This window comes from Poecilia reticulata, linkage group LG9, assembly GCF_000633615.1.
Source record: "Poecilia reticulata strain Guanapo linkage group LG9, Guppy_female_1.0+MT, whole genome shotgun sequence".
In the NCBI taxonomy this organism is placed as follows: domain Eukaryota; kingdom Metazoa; phylum Chordata; class Actinopteri; order Cyprinodontiformes; family Poeciliidae; genus Poecilia; species Poecilia reticulata.
In genome coordinates, this window is record NC_024339.1 from 22848317 (window position 1) to 22870145 (window position 21829).

General features: G+C 38.1%; 2 protein-coding genes across 4 annotated transcripts; both read left to right on the forward strand.

Annotated features, from left to right (window-relative positions):
- The first annotated feature begins 485 nt into the window (after positions 1-485).
- Positions 486-10444, forward strand: pes (pescadillo). The gene is made up of 15 exons (XM_008418731.2): positions 486-667; positions 867-946; positions 1473-1626; positions 1881-1990; positions 3475-3646; positions 3747-3836; positions 5232-5348; positions 5455-5532; positions 5775-5861; positions 7478-7608; positions 7767-7892; positions 8130-8314; positions 9371-9507; positions 9593-9760; positions 10041-10444. The coding sequence occupies exons 1-15, from the start codon at positions 644-646 to the stop codon at positions 10116-10118; spliced, it is 1737 nt and encodes a 578-aa protein (XP_008416953.1). The 5' UTR covers positions 486-643; the 3' UTR covers positions 10119-10444.
- Positions 10445-14421: 3977 nt separating this feature from the next.
- Positions 14422-21043, forward strand: gal3st1a (galactose-3-O-sulfotransferase 1a). Of its 3 annotated transcripts, XM_017306483.1 has the most exons (4): positions 14422-14979; positions 15846-16163; positions 18079-18229; positions 18774-21043. In XM_017306483.1, exons 3-4 carry the CDS (start codon positions 18102-18104, stop codon positions 19921-19923), a joined length of 1278 nt encoding a protein of 425 aa, XP_017161972.1. In that variant the 5' UTR covers positions 14422-14979; positions 15846-16163; positions 18079-18101; the 3' UTR covers positions 19924-21043. The 3 variants fall into 3 exon arrangements, with proteins under 3 accessions (XP_017161972.1, XP_008416955.1, XP_008416954.1); XM_008418733.2 differs by lacking the exon at positions 14422-14979 and having other exon boundaries at positions 15181-16163; positions 18083-18229; XM_008418732.2 differs by lacking the exon at positions 14422-14979 and having other exon boundaries at positions 15185-16163.
- Positions 21044-21829: the final 786 nt, after the last annotated feature.

A 21829-nucleotide genomic window follows, 5' to 3' on the forward strand; every position in this document is an offset into this window, starting at 1 on the left:
ATTATTATTATTATTATTATTATTATTATTATTATAAATTCAATTCATTTTGCCTTCCTACACCACCTCTTAGCAGTACAAGGTTAACTCAACACATCATCAGTATAAATATTTAAAAAATCACTGTCATTTTTATCCTGTCAGGAAGATAAAACTTTACAGAATGGACTAACATCCATGAGCAAGTTTAAAATAGTAAAATTAACCATCATTGATAATTTTGACCTAAGAAATGTGAATATACAAGGGCTAGTTTCAGAGGGGAAAAAGTGACACGCACGCACACGTACGTCTAAATCGATTAACTTGATTAAATTATATTTATATTTTTTTCTGAAACTAAAAAATATGTTTTTTATTCATTGTTTAATATTACGTATAGGTTTTATCTAAGTACATTCATAACTTTACTACAGAGCATCGTTAAAACATTAAAGTTATTTATATACGTAATATTGCGTTCAGGCGGATAACGGTCAACCCCTGGGTCCTGCTGCTTACGTTTAGGTGTAACTCCTTGCGCATGTCAGACAACACGTGCAGCTGCGGCGTAGCGTCCATCTGTTAGCTTGTTATTTGTTTCAGTAAATAAGATTTTCTTTCAGTGCTGTGGAGTGACAGCAAGTTTTCAACAAGTCTCTAAATGGGGGGTCTTCAGAAGAAAAAGGTAAGCGTTTCTGCCAGACTCAATAACGCTAAAATAAACAATTATCGGGGTAGCTGGCTAGCAGGGCTAGCTAAAGTTTGTTTTCAGAGTCACAAACCGTCGACTAGTCTGAGTTGTATACGAAAGTAAAGTTTCTCTTGAATCTGATCAGGAGCATACGGATTAAATGAGTTAAAGATGACTTTCTATTGTTTTGTAGTATGAGCGGGGCTCTGCCACCAACTACATCACCAGGAACAGAGCACGAAAGAAGCTCATGCTGAGCCTCCCTGACTTCAGGTATGTGATGTTCAGCATGTTCTTAAACACTGTGCGGTGGAGTCCAGCAGTGACACGATCCCTTCTGTTTTTAGCGTCACTTAATTGTATTAGTTTAATAAAAAAATTGAAAATGTCATTATGGAGCTCATGACTGTCTTTCATGAGCTCCATAACTTATTACGTTGAGTTAAATTTCATTGAGATACACACTCCTGAACAGAGACTTCTTTTGATTGAAAAACAATTTAAAATAAAGGCATTAGGCTTTCTGATTCACACAATAAACTGACTGAAATCATCTCATGAGTAGAAGACAGATGGCATTGATAAATTAAGCAACCATCCACTGATGTGGTAAAGTTAACTTTTTATTTAATTATCTTTTATTTTGCTTTATTAAGCCCTCTTAACTATAAAGATTGATGACTGTGAAATGTTATCTAGCTGTAAACCATTTTCTGTTCATTCATTACATTTTAGATGTGCATGTAGACTTAATAAACTCTAGAAATGTATTTTAAAAATCCTTCCCATTGAATTTTAGGCGGCTGTGCATCCTTAAAGGAATTTATCCACATGAGCCGAAACACAAGAAGAAGGTGAACAAAGGCTCCACTGCTCCAAGGACCTTCTACCTGCTCAAAGACATCCGGTTTCTGCTGCATGAGCCAATTGTGTCCAAGTTCAGAGAGTACAAGGTATTTAAATGAAGTTCAAGTTTTCAACAAGCCTCAAGCTAAAATCTGAAGTATTTAATAATATTTGATTATCTGTCATTAATTTTATTTTATAACTTTATCAAGAAAAAAAAAACTTCCCAGTTCAAACATTTTTTGTGTTCTACTCGTCTTTGTGAGTCTGATATTAACAATAGTTTTCAGTAATTTTATTGAATTGAAACCCCCACACAGAACGGCAAATTTACCCTTAAAGTGTTTTCTTTTTCCAACAGATCTTTGTGCGTAAACTAAGGAGGGCTTATGGAAAAACAGAGTGGTCTGCTGTTGAAAGGCTGAAAGAGAACAAGCCAGCCTATAAATTGGACCACATTGTGAAAGAAAGGTAGGAAAGTTATTCTCCATACTCATTGTGGGGGGATAAAGCAGGTTAGATCTGGGGTGTCAGCTTAAATTAGATTTAGTCAGTTTTAAGAAAAAGGACAAAAAATATGGCTTAGAAAAGTTTAAGCAAAACAGAAAACAGTTATTCTGCTTAGACTGGAGAGCTATGAGCCATCCAACGTGCTTCACTTTTGCTTGCAGGGTCTCAGTTTTGAACTGCTGTCTTTCCATTTGTAAACAATCTGTTTACAGATGTTTAAAGCATTCAGCTGAAGGCTTAAGATGTCTCATCAGTTTAGAGAATATTTTGCCATATTTCCGCTCACCATTCTCTGTCTTATACATTCTCTGCCTTATTTGTGTAAATAAATAATTCTTCCAAGTAGATCAGTTCCAACCAATCTTGCAAGACTTTGTCTCTGGTCCTCAACTTTGGCTTCAGTCTTTTATGCTGCTTTAAAAAGTCTTGATTGTTGCATCATAAAACCCTGCCTGCTTTGAGATCTTTGTCTATATTTTATCTGTTGCAACACCTCTTAGCTGTTCTTGATTTATTAAGTAGACAAATGTAAATTATATATTTACAGTCATGAAAACATTAATTTCCAAACCTGCAAAATATGTTTTCACTGTGCTATTTTTATTGAAAGTTAAACAATCTGCACATGTACCACCATATACAAATGTCTTCCATACAACATGTAGCTTATATTATTTTACAGTTATTAAATTTTATATATTTTGGCAAACTTGGGCCCTGAGGAACTAACTTTAGTCAGCAGATGGCAGAGTTGTACAGTTTCTAGGTCTTCTTTAATTATGAGCAACAATTTTATGGGTGTTTGCAATTTTTTGTTTTAGGTCACGGAAATCTTTTAGTGATAGTTGGATAGTGATGCTTCCAGATGCCATTCAGCTTTTGATCAAAATCTGCCTGCTGTACAGCTAAAGACATAGGCTTTATAATTTTCTGGCATTACTGTTGGTCTAAGTATCCAGATCTGCAAAATAGCTTCATAAAGTTTGGGATGTTGTAGCCAGAACCTGGGAGAAATCTGTGGACTCACTTAAGAAGTTCTGTTGTCAAGACTTGTTCCAACAAGCTGAGAGATTTGGAGAAGTTTTGAAAGGCACAGCTGAGAGATATTTACAGTTCAAGGTGATTGTCACCTACCAGAGAACAACACTGCATGCTGAAATGTAACCAAAAGATGCTTCAAATGTGTTGGCTTAAGGATGTGTATGTACACTTGCACTACCAGGTTTTTGAACTTTTATTCCCTTTCAAAAAATTGGGATTTCAGTTGGATTGGATTGTATCCAATTAAAACCTGAAATTATTTTTGATTTAACTATTTTTTTTTTTACTTGGGGTTTTTTTTTTACATCTTCCTACGCTGGTATTTTGACAGGTGTGTACATCTCAGATCCACTGTCTACAGCGAGTGCATTTAGCGTCTTACTGGTTTTGCTGTTTTTTGGCAGGTACCCCACCTTTATTGACGCCCTGCGTGACATCGACGACGCCCTCTGCATGGGTTTTTTGTTCTCCACGTTCGCCCGAACAGGGAAATGTCATGTGCAGACAATCCAGCTGTGCAGGCGCCTCACTGTGGAGTGGATGAACTATGTGATTGCGTCTCGTGCGCTCAGAAAGGTGACAGTTTTTCCTGAAGACCAAGTGGAGGGCGGGGGCGTTATGGTTTTATAAACATCTATTAAACATTATCTAAACGCTTTGCTTTTATTCCTCATAGGTTTTCCTCTCCATCAAGGGAATATATTACCAAGCTGAGGTCATGGGACAGCTCATTACATGGCTGGTGCCATATCAGTTCTCCCATGATGTAAGTGCAGATGGCTGCTTGTTGCCCACAGAGGTTATGCTAATAAGCAGTTATGCTATTATTGTGGGATTGAAATGAAGGTTGGGACACCTTTGTCAGCGTGAGATGCTGAGTCATCAAACATGGCAAGAAAACTACAATTAGCTTTGTCATGGTCCCATCCTGTTCAGTTGCTGCAATTATATGCAGATAGCATCGGTTTCTCCTCTCTGATGTTGTGTGTTTGCGTAGCTTGATTAAGTCAGCCCATCCGTGAATTCAATTAAAAAGTTCTGCCTGGACAAGAAAAAGCTTCACTATTAAGTTACTGTTATGTGAACCCTCAAAATAGTCTTGTAAAGCTTGTGCTAACAAGTGAAAAAGTTGGCATGTCCTATAAGCATAACCTGGAAATGGATAACAAGATGTTTAAATGTTTTTTTTAACTCAATCATTTCAGCTTAATCAATCTTTTTGGTTTCCCTAAACTAACTTTTAGTTTTTCTGTGCTGCGTTGGCTTTTAATGCAGTCATTTCAGATTTCCTTTGACCATACAGCTTTTTTTTAGAGATGAATTGGACAGTTTATTGCAAAGTTTTTTTGTGACAAAAGCCAAGTCAAAAAAGTAAAACTCCTTTCATACTGTCATGTGAAAAAGAAACATTCAGTACCCTGTTTGCTGGCTTAGGGATATTTAATGTAGAGTCTAGTACTGACTTAAAAAAAAAAGTCAGTAAATTGTATTGTAATAAATGCAGTATCTGTTGTAGAATAATTTAGCCTGCCTAATATTTATTCCATGTAAAAGTAGCTAATTGCTGACAGACATGTCACATCAGGTGCAGAGTGTTGTAACACAGCATGAAGTGGATGTGAAAATCATTGTAAGATCAAAAACACTGTCTGAGACCTTCACAAATAAGATGCAAGGATAGTTTGAGTACGGTTAAATTAGCTATTCTACTGTAACAAAACCTGTTTATAAGGATGTTTAAAACAGTCGACAACATGTCCCAGTCTGGCTGTTTGAGTAAATTCACCCACAAAATGGACTAAAAGAAGCCTTTCATGAAACTGAATTGTTATAAAAGTCAAAAGCAGGTTTCTATTTCAGTAATTATGGAAGTGTGTTCCTGTAAACGCAGAAAAAAAGTGTTCAGGTTTTACGTTTCATGAGAGGTGTCGTTTCCAGATTCAAATTAAAACAAGTTTGTGACAATGTCTTGAATAAAAACTTAATATTTAAAGGGTCCACTTTGTCAAAGTGGATACATTTAGTTAAAAACTCTATCAATGCTTCTGCTGTATCTATATGTATAGATACAACAAATGTTTCATATGAGTGAGATATTGTGATTGAACTTTTGTTTTTTAACTCTAAATTCTTGTGAAGCTGAAGGTTTTTGTTCTTCCAGCACCCAACAGATGTCGACTACAGAGTCATGGCAACTTTCACAGAGTTGTATACGACTCTCCTGGGGTTTGTCAACTTCAGACTCTACCAGTCTCTCAACTTGGTGTACCCTCCAAAGGTATCTGACTCTAAAAGCTTCAAGGGATTTCTACAGCCCCTATAATTAAAATAATGCAAATATATGTCCAGCGTGAACTCAGCTAGTGTTTCCTCGCTCCCTGCAGCTGGATAGTAAAGCAGAATCAGAGCTCAAAGAAGTCGATGAAGAGGACTATGCCATGACTTCAGAGAGCCACACTGAGGTAAGTCCATCTTCTTTGATAAACTGTAAAGTTTTCAGTCATCACCAGATCAGTTATTCATTTATTCTTTTTTATATATATTTTGACAGTATAAGCACCATTTGCCACTTCAAGCTTTTAATTAACAGTTTTACCTGCAAACATCTGGACAGATGCTTGTGTTTTTCTTAGTTTTCTTAAGTTAAATTGTAAATGTATCAATAGTTACGATGAACTGATTTTATGTCTAATCCTCTCTGCAGAAACTTTCAGCTCTTAGTTCCAGCCTGGCACGTGTTGTTTCCTCAGAGGAGGAGGAGGCTAAACTCGATCAGTTTCCTGATGAAGAGGTAAGAATACAAAATACCACAATACTCTTGGTTGTTAGAGAGATGTTAAAAACAAACGTCTTTCGTGGAAATATCAAAACACGTACACGCCATTAGGAAGTAATTAATCTCAGAGGTGGAAGGTGACATTTTTTCAGTGGAGGATTGACACCTCTTGGAGATGCAGCGCCTAACTAGGGATTTACAGCTTTATGTTGGGTTGCTATGAACAGGAGTTCTCACTTGAGAAGCTTGTTTTACCCAAATGATTTGAAGTGATCAACCAGTGGGCCCTGCTTCACCACAGGGACTTTCCATGAACAGGCAAAACTTTTTTAGGAACGATTACATGCTGCATGTATTTCACCAACTCAGGAATAATCCCTCCTAGGGCCTCCGCTGTGCCTTCCAACGTCCCACAAAACAATGGTGGGCAATAAAAAATAACAGCTTGCAGTGCATTGCAATTATGTTCCCGGGCACTGAAATTTTGAGCTTGCAGCTTCAGACTTTGTGTTTTATTGTGATTTTACGCCATCGACCCCCTCAAAGTGGAATGATTTTGAGAGATTTTAGATTTTTATGTCAATAAAATCTGAAAAGTTGAGTTTGGATCTTTATTTTTTGCCCACTTGCTTCTGCGTAGTGACTCATGGTCTGTCAAGCCCCAGATTGTTGCTCTGAAAGAGAGTAAATCTGGACTCATCGCATCACAGGACCTTCTATTGCTCCTGAGTCTTATTTGTTTTTTCGCAAACTAAAACCTTTTCTTCAAGAGTTTCTTTGGCATTTTTTTTCTTTTTACCACCACATCAATCAAAGATGATTGTGTCCCACTTTTCTTCCAGTTCACAAGGCAACACACCGCTCTTAATTCGATTTTAGGAGTTTCAACAATCATAAACGCTCCTTTGACCGATGGAGGTCATCATATTTCCCATCTTTAAATAATTCGACAAAGCACTGTAAGTTTAGTGAAATTGTTTGTTTTACGCGTATGATGCGTAATGGAGTTGGGATTCCATTATTTTGGTTTATTGAAGATCTTTTGCACACATGGTTGTGTGTTAGTTCGGGATGATCAGAACAAAGATGTTATTTTTACATCACGAGTCACACAAGGTCTTTTTATTGATATAGCACATTTTCAGCAACAAGGCAATTCATTGCGCTTTACATGAATTAGATGGAAATACAACAAAACAACAAACCAAAGGAAAGGGCAAAAGAAGAAAAAAGAAAACAACCCCATGTTTAGGAATAAGTAGTCCGTGATTTATAAACTATTAGGGGTTTCTCTGGATTCTTATTCTAACGATTTTGATTTAAGGTAATAAGCATTTTCTCTGGATTCTAAGTCTGTTCTAATTCCTGAATATATAAACTAGATACTCCTGTTCTAAGTATAAGCACTCCATAATTTATAGGCTAGAAGAAGTTTCTCTGGATAAAATAAGATAAATATTGGTCTAAATGACTAATGATTCATTCTTTTTTGTTACATTACTATTAAAATGCAACTAGTTATTCAAATGTAATAAGTAATAAATATAGGTAGAAAAACATAACTTTAAGTCTATTGTCTTCTACTGAAGGCTTCGTGAATAAAAACCATGAGAACTGTGTTTTGTCCTCAGGAGGACATGGAGAAGATGGAAGCCAGGGAGAAAGAGCAGAAACAGCTGGAAACCCAGAAAAAGATATTTGAGGGGCTCAAATTCTTCATCAACAGAGAAGTGCCCAGAGAGTCGCTGGCATTTGTCATCAGGTGAGAAAGACACAACGTTGCTAAAGCCACAGGGTAGTAAAGCCGACAACGAACGTCTGCTTCTGTTAAAATGCTACTAAGTCAGAGTTTAGTGTTTGAAAAGCGGCGTTTGAGCATTTTGTCAGAATTTAAAAGGATTTAAATCTTGGTGTTTCCAGGTGTTTCGGTGGTGAGGTGTCCTGGGATAAATCTGTTTGCATTGGAAGCACGTATGATGTCACGGATGAGACTATCACACATCAGATTGTTGACAGACCTAATGTGGACAAACAGTACATGAACAGGTAAAGGAAACATTTGTTTCATCACTTCCAGGCTTCTGTTGCCGTTTAAAGCATCAGAAACATCTGATTATAACCAATAAACCCCTTACTCACTTCACAGTAGCTCCTTTAAAGCTCTTCTTTGTCATTTTTGAAAGTCTAACGATCCTATCCTGTGCTTTGAACTTTCAAGACTGAATTAAAAACTTCTCAGCAAAGAGACTTTTTATAATTTAATCTTTTCTGCTGCTGTTCTAGGTACTACATCCAGCCCCAGTGGGTGTATGACAGTGTCAACACTAAAATGCGCCTGCCTGTGGAGGACTACTTTCTCGGAGTGACTCTGCCTCCTCACCTGTCTCCATTTGTGGAAGAGAAGGAAGGAGACTATGTTCCCCCAGAGAAGCTGAAGATAATGGCCTTGCAGCGAGGAGAGAAACCTGGTATGGACCAGAAGTTTGTTTTGATGGAGTTAGATGGCAGTGACCTCCACTCAGTTTCACCCAGTAACATTTGTGCTGCAGAAACATTTGAAGGGAACTAGCTCTGGAGGGTTTTTTTTTTTGCTGCCTCTTCCCTCCATTCAAAATGAAGTGACCTGTATAGCATCTCAGAGGAACCCTGAGCCTTCACGGTGGGCCTCTTGCACTGAACATTTCTGGTCATTTAATCTCTCTTGCTTTATTACCTTTCTGTCTCAGTCAAGTCTGCTTTAATATCCGGAGTGACTTGGAAAATTTATTCTGAGACGTACTTCATGAAGGACTATTACTAGTTGTAAACACGGCACAAGAAGAACACCCTTTATTAAGCTATAGTTGCTAAAAGATGAAAGATGCAGCTGAGTGCTAACCTTCAGCTTTTCAGTAGTTTCACTGTTTGTCAAAAGATTTTAAACGAAAATGGCAAACTTTACCCAAATGCCGTTATTTGAAATCAAAAGGCAGCTATGTTTCCTACCTAATAAGGATTATTTGTTAGAATAATTTATTATGGTAAAAATGCATGTCCTCAATCAGAAGACTGGTTTACTTTAGCAGGTGGTATTCAAATGATTTGTTGTGGAGAATATTGTACTCCTGATTTCACTCCTGATTTCAAATTGTAGGAACAGTAGGATTTAAAAAATGTATAATTACTTTTTAGAGGTTTTTGTTTACCTTTGTACATGATGAAATCTGTTTCATTCAGAAAACCACAGGATTATTTTAACAGCAGTTTTGTCCAAAGTGTGGCCCAGAGGCCATTTGTGGCCCCTGGACCAACTTTGTGTGGCACTCTGATCCATTTTTGGCTCTCTATCACAAAGTTCACAAAGTTTTTATTTTTAATAATCATTGTTTTTTCACAAAAAATCCCTTCAAAAACATCCAAACCATCCCTCAGACCAGTTAAACTCATTTTAATGTGAAATGTTTCTGTTGAATACGGACTGAAAACCAGCAATCTATTGTTTTATCATGTTAAAGGGGTACATGTTTTTTTTTTTCCTGGTATAGCTCAACAAGATGAGGAAGAAGAGGAAGATGAAGAGGAGGAAGAGGAAGAAGATGAAAATGAAGAGGAGGAAGATGATGAAGAGGAGGCTGAAGAGAAGAACCTCAAAAAGATGGAGGAGCAAAGATCTCAGGGGAAGGTAAGAAATATTTGTCCTTCTGGGTTTTTTTTTCCCCCCAGAAAAAGTTTTTGGATTCTCTGACATGTTCCTCTCTGCCTTTTAGTCTCTTCAAGTTAAAGTGACGCCTGGAAAAGTGAAGGCAGAAAATCGCGCTCGCTTGGAGCAGGAGGAGAAGGCAGAGGAAAAACGTCTGGCCATCATGATGATGAAGAAAAAGGAGAAGTACCTGTATGACAAGATCATGTTTGGAAAGAAGAGACAAGTCAGAGAGGTGAGTTTTAGTTTGCTTTTCTTCTCCATAGTTTAAATTCTCTAGTTGATAGGACTGTTTAGTTGTGTGAAAAAAAAAGAAACATTGTTCTGCTTTTTTATCTCTTGTGTACCTTACTGTTAAAACTGAGTTTTTATCCAGGAATGTCTCGCCGTACTATCTGACTGCTGTTCATATCACACCCACACCTGGCCATGACCCCTACAGTTCACGACCCTGAAATTCTTGTAAAGCTGGTATTTTCTCTTTTTCATTAACACGAATCAATCTCCTCTAACAGGCGAACAAGCTTGCTGCCAAGAGGAAAGCACATGATGATGCTGAGAAAGCCAAGAAGAAGAAAAAAGCAAGAAAATAACTCCTTTGATGATTTAGTCTGAACCTGACTTTATGTATAAAACTTTATGAATTAGTGGGGCAAGTTGGCATTTCATAAAACCTGAAACTGCATCTGTGAGCTCTCTGCTTCAAGCACATGCCACCTCTGTGTCTGGTTGCATTGGCCTCATGTATGCATTTATACAGAAATCAAGGATGCTTCATATGCTGACTGTGTAATTATTGATTTAAAGCCAATTGTTGTCAACTTTGAGTTTTCTTACTCTACATTGTAGAACATTTGCCACATTTTTATGTCTGTTTGAAGTGATTTGCATTTTAAAGTAAAAACTTATTCAACATCCATCAGATCTGCTTATTTTACAACAAATTTTATTTAATTTTTTCATTATCTGGTGGCAGTCGTTTCACATCGTGGTTCCAATGCATGTTTATTTCTACACAGAAAATGTTTAATAGTTGTAACACAGTAATACAAAAACGACAGACCCTGCAGTCACGAGCTGCAAGCTGCAGATTGTGACTGAGTTATTTGAAACGCGATAAGGTGGAAAATGATTACATAGTGGAGTTCAAGCAGCGAGGTCATTCATTCTTTAGAAAAACCAACATCTAATCGTTTTTTAAGAACAAAGGAAAGCCTAAAAGAAACTGAAAATGGGGTCATCTCAGTTATTTATTATTGTACAGACAGACAGTTATTTATTATTGCACATTGAATAAAAATGGGAAAATGGAAACAAGAGGATGAAAACTGAAAACTGTTTTAGTGAATCAAAGACTTTGAAGACTGCCAGTAATTAGAAGAAAGTGAAAAGGTTTTCATTTATCAGAACTAAAACAATTACAGTGGTGTGAAAAAGTGTTTGCCCCCTTCCTTATTTCCTGTTTTTTTGCATGTTTGTCACACTTAAGTGTTTCAGAACATCAAACCAATTTAAACAATAGTCAAGGACAACACAAGTAAACACAAAATGCAATTTGTAAATGAAGGTGTTTATTATTAAAGGAGAAAAAAAATCCAAACCATCATAGCCCTGTGTGAAAAAGTGATTGCCCCCGAAACCTAATAACTGGTTGGGCCACCCTTAGCAGCAACAACTGCAACCAATCATTTGCGATAACTTGCAATTAGTCTTTTACAGCGTTCTGGAGGAATTTTGGCCCACTCATCTTTGCAGAATTGTTCTAATTCCGTTACATTAGAGGGTTTTCGAGCATGAACGGCCTTTTTAAGGTCATACCACAACATCTCAATAGGAATTAGGTCAGAACTTTGGCTAGGCCACTCCAAAGTCTTCATTTTGTTTTTCTTCAGCCATTCAGTGGTGGACTTGCTGGTGTGTTTAGGATCATTGTCCTGCTGCAGAACCCAAGTTCGTTTCAGCTTGAGTTCACGAACAGATGGTCGGACATTCTCCTTCAGGATCTTTTGGTAGACAGCAGAATTCATAGTTCCATTTATCACAGCAGGTTTTCCAGGTCCTGACGCAGCAAAACAGCCCCAGACCATCACACTACCACCACCATATTTTACTGTTGGTATAATGTTCTTTTTCTGAAATGCCGTGTTCCTTTAACGCCAGATGTAATGGGACACACACCTTCCAAAGAGTTCCACTTTTGTCTCATCGGTCCACAGAATGTTTTCCCAAAAATCTTGGGGATCATCAAGATGTGTTTTGGAAAAATTGAGACAAGCTTTAATGTTCTTTTTGCTCAGCAGTGGTTTACTTCTTGGAACTCTGCCATGCAGGCCATTTTTGCCCAGTCTTTTTCTGATGGTGGAGGCATGAACGCTGACCTTAACTGAGGCAAGTGAGGCCTGCAGTTCTTTGGAAGTTGTTGTGGGGTCTTTTGTGACCTCTTGGATGAGTCGTCGCTGCGCTCTTGGGGTAATTTTGGGAGGCCGGCCACTGCTGGGAAGGTTCACCACTGTTCCATGTCTTCGCCATTTGTGGATAATGGTTCTCACTGTGGTTCGCTGGATTCCCAAAGCTTTGGAAATGGCTTTATAACCCTTTCCAGACTGATAGATCTTAATTACTTTCTTTCTCAATTGTTCCTAAATTTCTTTGGATCTCGGTATGATGTGTAGCTTTTAAGGATCTTTTGGTGGACTTTACTGTGTCAGGCAGCTCCTATTTAAGTGATGTCTTGATTGAAAATAGATGTGGCAATAATCAGGCCTGGGTGTGGCTAGAGAAATTGAACTCGGGTGTTAAAAACCACAGTTATAGTATATTTTAACGAGGGGGGCAATCACTTTTTCACACAGGGCCATGATGGTTTGGATTTTTTTTCTCCTTTAGTAATAAACACCTTCATTTTCAAATTGCATTTTGTGTTTACTTGTGTTGTCCTTGACTATTGTTTAAATTGGTTTGATGTTCCGAAACACTTAAGTGGGATAAACATGCAAAAAAACAGGAAATGAGGAAGGGGGCAAACACTTTTTCACACCACTGTATATGAAGCTTTTGAATTTAGTCTGACGGAGAAGCCACAAATGTTGAATTTAAAACAATAATATAAGGTGCTTCTCAAAAAATACTGAAATGATTTCTTCTCAAACCAGGAATTAAGGGATCAGAATAAATGGATCAAAATGCTTTAGTGTTTTGTTGTCTTAGACTAAAGGAGGAGATGCTATTAAACAGTTTTTTCCCAGTAAGACTGAACCTAACACACCACAAAGCAAAACCCATTTTGGCTCCAAATCGACAAGATAAACTTCATGAAGTGAACCCAATAGAAAACATTTGGGTTTAATATTAAATGTGTTGTTTCTGAGGCAAACCCAAGAACTCCAGAGGACCTGTGAAGTGAAATTCAATGTCCTGAGCTGGAAAATGGGCCCATTTCCAGAAGATGTTAAGTTCCAGGCAACACAAGTGAGAAGCAGCTCATAGAAACATGGATAATACAGCTAAATAATAGTTCAGTGAAAAAATGAAGTATTGTTTTCTACCCAGGATCCAACTGAATATGTAATAGACTTGTAATTTACTTAATTAATTGAACTTCATTCATCAGGGTGCCTTGAGACAACATTTATGAGCTGCTGTTTGTAGATAAATCGATTCAAAGGAAAGCTAAGTCCTAAAGAATTTCTTAAATATTTTTGCAGTTTGTGTTTTTCAATTTAAATAAATGCAGACGCTGCTGTTTTGTTGAGCCAACTAATAAATTTTTTTCTCACTTTCTGTTGAATGACAACACATTTTTTCATCATGATCTGCATGGGAATAGATTATGGAGCGTTCCCAGTTGATTTGGCTGAATGGATATAAAAGCTATTAAAATTTTAAGCTTTACTCACTTTTTTTTTTTGTTAACACACTGACGTTATTCTGGATATAACTGTGTGGAAAATAAAAGATGAATCGGCACTTGTTTTGTGATAAAATGCCCAGAATGTTTCAAAATTTATAGAACTTTTTCAAAATAAGAATCTGAAATAGTGTGTGTGTAGAATCCCTGTACTAAATGATTAATTATGAAAATAAGCCATGGGTTTACGGTCTTGTTCTTTTGCCTCCTTCAGCTGTGCACAGATGTTGAGAAGATGCAGTAAATCACAAGAGTTCCCACTGGAGCAGTGGGCCGAGGCTGAGGTCACTGTGCTTGTGCTGCGGGACTCATTCATTGATTGGTCTACGCCAGCAGCGGTGGGCGTCGATGACGAATGGGGATCAGGCCTTCCACCCTCTGATGAGCAGCTCTGATCTTGAGGGCAGTGGGCTCGCCCATCACACTCCACTCTCCCCAGCTTCCTAACGCTGCTTACACCCGGCTCCGCATTCCACGCATGCCCACCCTGCTCGAGTCTCGACCTGACACTTGGTGGGGGCGCCTGAAGGCAGAGGCATTCCCAGTGGAACAAAAGGGGCAGTGTTGTGCTCCGGCTTGACGAATGTGGGATGGGCAGCATAGATCGAGTCTGTCTTCTACAGATCCCAGCTTCGGTAAACGGGAGATGGAGTTGGGGTGTACTGCACTGGGCGAGGCATTGTGGCAGCATATTGCTACATCCTGCCATGCAGAGCCAAACAGACTCGTCAGCCGCAGTGGAATGCTCATGTTATACTGAAATACTGCTGTCTTACACAAGAAATAATTAGGAACAGCATTTCCACAAATGTGGCTTATGCCTTTTGCACATCACAGATAACACCTTGCCCTGCAAAAGTATTCCCACAACCTTCATTGCTTTTGCAAATTTTGTCACGTTACGGTCACAGACTCCAATGTTTGTTTAGTGTGATAGATATGCTGGAAGGCATAATTTATGTTGTGTTCACATTTCCTTTCAAAGGAAAATATGGAAGGAGATGTATCTTTCCCTGTTCTTTGTAAAAAGAGCTCTACCTGCAGAGTGACTGTAAATATAAAATTTCAGGTCTTCTCCCAGATTCTCAATTAGACTTGATCCTGGGCTTTGACAGCAGGAGTGAATGCAACAAGTCAATGACTCGATTCCGTCTGCCGGGCTTCCTTAGATAGAAACTTTTAAAGTCCTTTAAATAACTAAGTGATATTGGTTGATAAATTGGAATAAATGTGTGATTGAACTGAATTTTTTTTTTTCGTAGGTGCCTTGAGACGACATATATAACTGACGCTATATAAATAAACTGAACCGTCAGACTATTCGAATACATAAATACGTGTTGATCCAAACCATCCTTTTGTAGCTCTGGCTGTATGATTTTAGTAATTATCACTCTCTGCTTCCAGGCAAACCTAGCTATTGGTCCGTCGCTCAGGATTGCTCTGCAGTTACCTCCATCTACCTTCAGCTCTGGCCAACTTTCCTCTTCCAGCTGTATGATGCTGCTGCCACCACCATGTTCCAGTGTGTGGATGGTGCATTCAGGGTAATGTGCAGTGCTAGGTTTCCAAACACTTTCAGTTTTATATTACCAGAGCTGTGTTTATGTTGACACTAAATTACAAATACATGGATTCTAGTGTGTTGAAGGCATGAGAAGCCAATTGGTCATGCTGAATTTTAATTAGGGTACACCGAGGGGGATAAAGACATATGTACAATACAATTTTCTGATTTTCAAATTGTGAATTTTATTTCTTTTTTTTAAATGTATGTTTTTCCTTTCACTTCACAGTTATTTTTGGTCTATAATGTCATACAGTCTTAAGATACTGTGATGCTTTTAAAATGCGAAACAGTTCATGGGACATGAAAACTCGTATCAGCTAAAATATTTCAGGACGGTATTGACTTCCGAACAGGATTAAACAGCAGGCACTTGCAGTTGCAGGTAGGATTACTGATATTACGAAAAGGGAAGTGTTTGTTCGTATATAATTTGTTGCTCCTGTTGTGCAAAATGTAGAAGCCGTACTGTGTTTATTCATCCTACCACATGCAGAGCTCCAGCTTGCTAAATAAGCATTTCAGACAATAGACAGTGCAGTTTTGATCAGCTGGAACAATTAGTGCCTTTGTTCTTTGGATTTCTGCATTTGTCCTTTTTATGCCTTTTTCCACTCCTCCTGTCAGCATGCAGCTCAGACTTCAGTGTCCACACTCAATAGCCCTCTGTGTGTGGACACAGAATAGGGACTATATACGGCCTCTCTCCTCCCTCTCCTTCTCCTGCTCTCCCTCCCTGCACTCCTTCTTTTTTTTTTCATGCTCACCGACTTGTTCATGTCCCCTGACAGAGAGACTTTGACGTCACAGGTGTCTACATGAGCCTCCCTGCTGTGCTCTATTCAGCAGGATCAGTTTTGGAATTGAAAGTGAAGGGAGGAGGCAGCACAGGTCGGAGGCATCAGGTGTGCACGCAGAGTGACGGGGGAGAAAGAGGAGAGGAGGAACAGCAAATAGATGAATGGGAGCTGCGGCGTCGGGCGCGTGATGAGACGATCACAGGAGTCAGAATGAGAGTGTTAAGATCAGACACAAGAGGAGCCTCAATAAGGAGATTGTCTTCCACGAATCACCTGGAGATGGATGGACAACATGGTGGAGTAGGACGACTTTGAAGAATGCTCTGTCTTGTGCACTTGTTTCTCTTAGGGTAAATGCATGAAGGTAAGAAGTTCCTCTCATATGTTTTGAGATATATAGCTGAGGTTTTGTGTAATTTGTAAAAAAGACTGCAATGTTTCTGATAATTTACAGCCTTTTCAAGTAATTGCACAGAAAATGGATGTGATTTCTTAAAGAAATGTTAATCTTAGCCTTCTTTTATTTGTGTACACCTAGACAAACTAGACATATCTCTATTTAACATTTAATTTCCCTTTGGGATTAAGAAAATATTTTTGAATTTGAATTTTTGAATTGAATTTTACTGTATTGAAATATTACTGTTTATATTTCTTAGATAAAAATACTTAAAAAAACAGAAGTATGTAATTTCTGGGGATTTCTTTTAAAAACAGACCCAATGTAGTAATGAACAGCATATTTTTATTTTATAATGATCTTTTTTGCCCTGTCAGAAACTTGGAATCACTCACTGGTTATCCACTGGGTTAGATCGGTAGAGTAGCTATAACTCTGGACAAAGTTTCTCACTTTACAGATGCACATGGTTTAAACCCGGATCTAGATTAAATCTCAATGTAGATCTTAACCTTCATTGCTTGAATAACAGTTAAAATAGAAATAAATAATTTCTGCCAGTTTGAACATCATCAACTTTTAACAATAAGTTACACGGTAAGTTACATGGTAAGCACGGCAGCAACAGTTTTCCTTTAAAACAAGCTGATTTCCAAAACAGAAGAAAATTATTTATGCCAAGAATGTTCTGTAGTTCTTAGTTAAGTCAAAAACCCAGATTTTTTTTTTTTTTTTTTTGGTGTTCAAAACAACACCATTTTGAAGACTGACAGGATTTTTCCCCCCATTATTAAGAAATTCTCAAGGGAAGAAAAACTTCTCTACAATTTACACAAACTACAATGAATTCAAATGAATTAATTTCAATTTTAAAAATACTTTGCTAACACCTTTGTTAAAACATGAAATAGAAACATAAAAGTCTAAATACAGATAACTCATTCTGATAAAAGGGTTTTTAATATAAAACAAAGAGAATAAAGTCTGGAAATAAAGCCCTCCCATGTCTATAGTGTATTCCCTACGTTATGGCTCTGTGTCGAGCTACCATCGGGTCAGCTAAAGTTGTAAATCTTCAGGCGTGCTCTGCTGAGTCAGCAGGTAGCTCATCTTACCTCAGTCTGCAGGAGAGAACATATATCATTTTCCACAGTAGTGCATTATTTATTCTTTAATAGGGAACACAAGGCTCTACACTTCAGGTCACAAGCACCATAATTTATTTTTTTTACTAACCACTGAGTTAAAACCTGCAGCCTGTGTCACCTCGTATAATTTGGCTGCCCACATCACCAGCAGAAAGATTCCTGGTTATGTGAAACTGCTTGAGCCCCATGAAGGCAGCTGTATGGAAATGTAAATTGGAAGTTCATGTTGGCTCATGTTCCCCTGCAGCTTCAGTTATGACCCGTGGCGATACTCCAGTCCACAAGATTATTGTGTGCAGAGCTGCTATTTGCAATGTGAATGATTTGTTGCTTTTTATCATTCCTCAATTAGACTTATTTCTAAACCATAAACAGCCACTCAGTCAAGTTTCTAAAAACTAGAAACGTAATGTCCTCTTTGTCTCTGCTATTACATTGCAATTTTTCTTTTTCCAGTCGGTCATGTTTCTGTCTCAGGACGTTCCGAAACCAGAGAACCGAGATTGCAATCTATGTGGAGTCACTTTCTAATTAAATCCCTGGGGAATGATCTGAGTTAATTATTTAAAGCGACGTCATTGTGTTCTCTAGCCTTATCGCCTATTAGCAGTAACCACTTAACAAACAGTAATAACGAGTTTGAAGTCCAAGCTTGTAGCAACATGAGAATATAAGAAAACACCGATTCATTAGGTTATGAAAATTACAAAACTGCTTTCTGTCTCTTCAAGGTAGACTTTGAACCTACTGGACCATGGCTGGCAAGCAAAGGAGACAATGGAGGTCCATGTGCAAAGGCCTCATCCTGGGAACACTTCTAACCAGCTGTATGATCCTGCTTTACTGTCTCCCCATCCAACAAGCCCACTTCAACCCACCTGAGTAAGACTTGCAGCGCTTGAGTATCGTAGTTTTTAAGAAAACATTGTCTAAAATTCAGAATTGAAAGAACAATGGCGGGAGCTAAATACAGATAAATATTTGAAGGAAACCTGTTTAAGGTTGCCAATGATTTGAGTCTTGGATGGAGGTTTACCTTCCAGAAGAAAACATTGTTTAAAATGTTTTACACAATGTTGGGCTTTGGATCATTGGATCAGCCCCGTCAATCGCCGTTATTAGCAGTTCAGAAGAACGATCCTACACCTGACAAGAGTTTAAATAATAGTCAGCATCAATGTTTTAATCCCAGTCTGACTGAGTTAGAGCTCTTTTAAAAGGATTTCAGTCTCTATAGGCTGGTAGAGACATAATAAATTACCACAGCTACTTTATATTGACAACCATATTGGTCAGTCACATAATATGAATTACATTGAAGCTTTTGTTTCAAATGTAGCAAAATATCTAAAGATTCAGTGGGTATGCATAGTTACTTTTTACAAATATCTCCTCCTTTCAGCCTTTTCTTGTTTTCTATCTGCAGGATCCCAGTGCCGTACTCCTGTGCCCATCGTCCGTCCCATCTTCACCCTAAAATATCCACCAACATGTCCCAAAAAAACTCCAGCCAGTCATGCTCTCCTAAAGTGGACATAATGTTCATGAAGACACACAAAACGGCCAGCAGCACTTTCCTCAACATCCTGTTCCGTTTTGGAGAGAAACACCATCTTCAGTTTGCCTTTCCCAACAGCAGGAACGACTTCTTTTATCCGTCCCTTTTCCAGCGTTCCCAGGTCAAAGACTACAAACCTGGAATGTGCTTCAACATCATCTGTAATCACATGCGGTTCAATGCTCCAGAAGTGGCTAAACTACTTCCTTTAGACACATCCTACATCACCATTCTGAGAGACCCGGCAGAACTGTTTGAGTCATCGTTCCACTATTTTGGCCGGGTAGTGCCTTTTACCTGGACCATACCGGGTGACGACAAGCTGACGGAGTTCCTGCTTGACCCACACAGCTACTTTGACCCAGAGGGCTTTAATTCATTCTACCTCAAGAACCTGCTGTTCTTTGACTTTGGACTTGACAACACTTTGGAGCTGGAGAATCCACAGGTAGACGAGGGAATCAGATTCATCTCGGAGCGCTTCCATCTGGTCATGTTGGTGGAACACTTTGAGGAATCGCTGATCCTGCTCAAAGACGCTCTATGCTGGGAGATGGATGACTTGCTCTTCTTCAAGCTCAATGCCCGCAAGGGATCCACTGTGTCTAAACTCACCCCTGAGCTGAGGGCCAGGGCTCTTGAGTGGAATGCCATTGACTGGAAGCTATACCAGCACTTCAACCAGACGTTTTGGAAGAAGGTAAATGCCTACGGACGGCTGCGTATGGCCAAAGACGTGGCAGTACTCAGGAAAAGAAACAAAGAGATGGCATCGATCTGCATTGAGGGAGGCCATGCAGTGGAAGCCGGCAGCATTCAGGAGACGGACATGCAACCCTGGCAGCCAATAGGAGAAAAATCTATCATGGGCTATAACCTAAAGAAGAATGTGGACAAAACACATCGGAAGTCGTGTCGTAAGATGTTGATGCCAGAGATTCAGTACCTGACAGAACTGGGGGTGAACCTGTGGATCACCAGGCTGTGGGGCCACGTTCGAAACATCCTCAACTGGTGACACAGCTTCTGAGCATGAAGCCATGTCACCAATTAAAAGAAGAAGAGAAGTATTTCAGAGTACATTTGGCAGATGTCACAGTCTACACCGAACACACTCTGTAAGAACAGCAAAAACTCTGTAGCGTTTGAAACACTGAAAGGGAGTGGATACGTTCACAACGAACTGAGAAGCCTCTGATGAAATCATAATTGTTGCCATACTAACTAAATCTTTAAAGGAACATGGAAAGAACGGTTTATAATATTAATTTGTGAATATCAGACTGTCCTCCTTGATGAAAATGTTTAACTTGGATGAATGGATTCTGAATGAAGGGCAAAAATATGGTGTGAAAACAGTGAATGTACAAGTATTAAATCTGACACTGCTGCATTTAAAAGGTAAAACTTTCCAAACATTAAACAGAAAAAAATCTAACAAAAATATTCTTACAAAAATATCAGGAACATTATAAGAGATGAATAACGTCTTACTGTAGAAATAGCCCTCTGGGAAGCTACAAAATTTGATTATATTGTAATAAATATGTGTAATAATTGTGGTTACCTTTCAGAGTAGCACTTGAAAGGCCTAAAACAGGGTAATTATATAATTCATGGTATTAAAAACAGATCGAATTCCTGTTATTCTGATATCTATTGAATAATATGAAGAAAATCATCAAATGAATAAAAAAGGAAGTAAAGCTCTATGCAATCAAAACAAGAATAGTTTTTTAAATGTCTTTAATGGTATTTGTTAAGATTTCTTAACAAATACCACATTTGTTAAGAAGCTACATTTTGCTTCTCGATGGTCTTTTCTCTATCTAATGTCTGAAGGTTAGGCCTAAGCAGCATGTTCTTCTATAAGTTGTGTTGGCAGGACTTTTAGCTGAACGATTATATCTGTGTGTTTTAAATTGTGAGAAGTAAATATATAATTTCTCTTCTGTGCTTTGATGGTGAATAACAGTGTTAAACGTGAACTGCATCGCTGATTGTATGCAGCCTTGCTGTCGTGACCTGCAGTGGCAGAAGGAAATCAATAGGAAAAAGTTATTATATTTTTTTTATTACTCTGCAACATTGCATGTTTCTCCATTTGCATTAATTTAATGATAAATCATCTGTTTCTATGTCTGTTGATTTTTTTTCTTGTTTTCAGTACTTTTAAAGAGATTTATTTGTTCACTGATTTATCTGCTACCTAATGGTTTCCATACGATCCCTCATTGACAGACAATAAGTCATTATAATTTTACTATTATTATTTAGTTAAAAGGTAACATTTTCTATGTTCAAACCAAAACAAAGTAACTTAAAGCTTAAAGTTTCTTCTGATGTTATTTTTCCATCTTTACTATGCTAGAAAAATTATAAACTAGACATTAAACATAAGAGTTACAGGTAATCCAGATAAATACATACACACACAAACCTCTTTTTTCTTCCTCTCAGTCTGACATTAAATTAGATTAAACTTTTTCTGTTTTTGGTAGTGGCAATTAGCTGATTATATCCTATATATTTACAGATTTCATTGTTCCACAATTGTGGAAGAGTGTTTTTAGAGATGTGGATGAGTTGAAGAAGAAGATGATACTGTGTGGACCGCCTGCCGTCTGCACTCTGCTATTCCTCCTCATTCAGGCATTTAACCTGAACCTGCGTCTCTGCAGAACATCCTCAACATTGTGCCATAGTAGAATAATTTGAGTAGTTTGTTTGCCTTTCATTTTGACCCCGATATTCTCCTGTTTATCATGGTTTGGGAGGTAAGTTATTTTTATTTGATTTATTTATTTTGAATTGGTAGGTCAATATTTTTAGATAGTTTCCTTTTGTCTGTTGTTTTGGCGTGAGTCTGCCCAGAAGCTACACCCAGCCCCTTCTGAGCATTTATATCTGAAAAGAAAAGTAAC

Excerpts from the sequence above, each read along its gene's own strand:
- gal3st1a (XM_017306483.1), top strand. The coding sequence starts at position 18,102 with ATGGCTGGCAAGCAAAGGAGACAATGGAGGTCCATGTGCAAAGGCCTC. Across the intron at positions 18,230-18,773 it reads GCCCACTTCAACCCACCTGA|GATCCCAGTGCCGTACTCCT; the intron begins GTAAGACTTGCA and ends TTCTATCTGCAG.
- pes (XM_008418731.2), top strand. The coding sequence starts at position 644 with ATGGGGGGTCTTCAGAAGAAAAAG. Across the intron at positions 668-866 it reads GGGGTCTTCAGAAGAAAAAG|TATGAGCGGGGCTCTGCCAC; the intron begins GTAAGCGTTTCT and ends ATTGTTTTGTAG. Across the intron at positions 3,837-5,231 it reads CATATCAGTTCTCCCATGAT|CACCCAACAGATGTCGACTA; the intron begins GTAAGTGCAGAT and ends TTGTTCTTCCAG.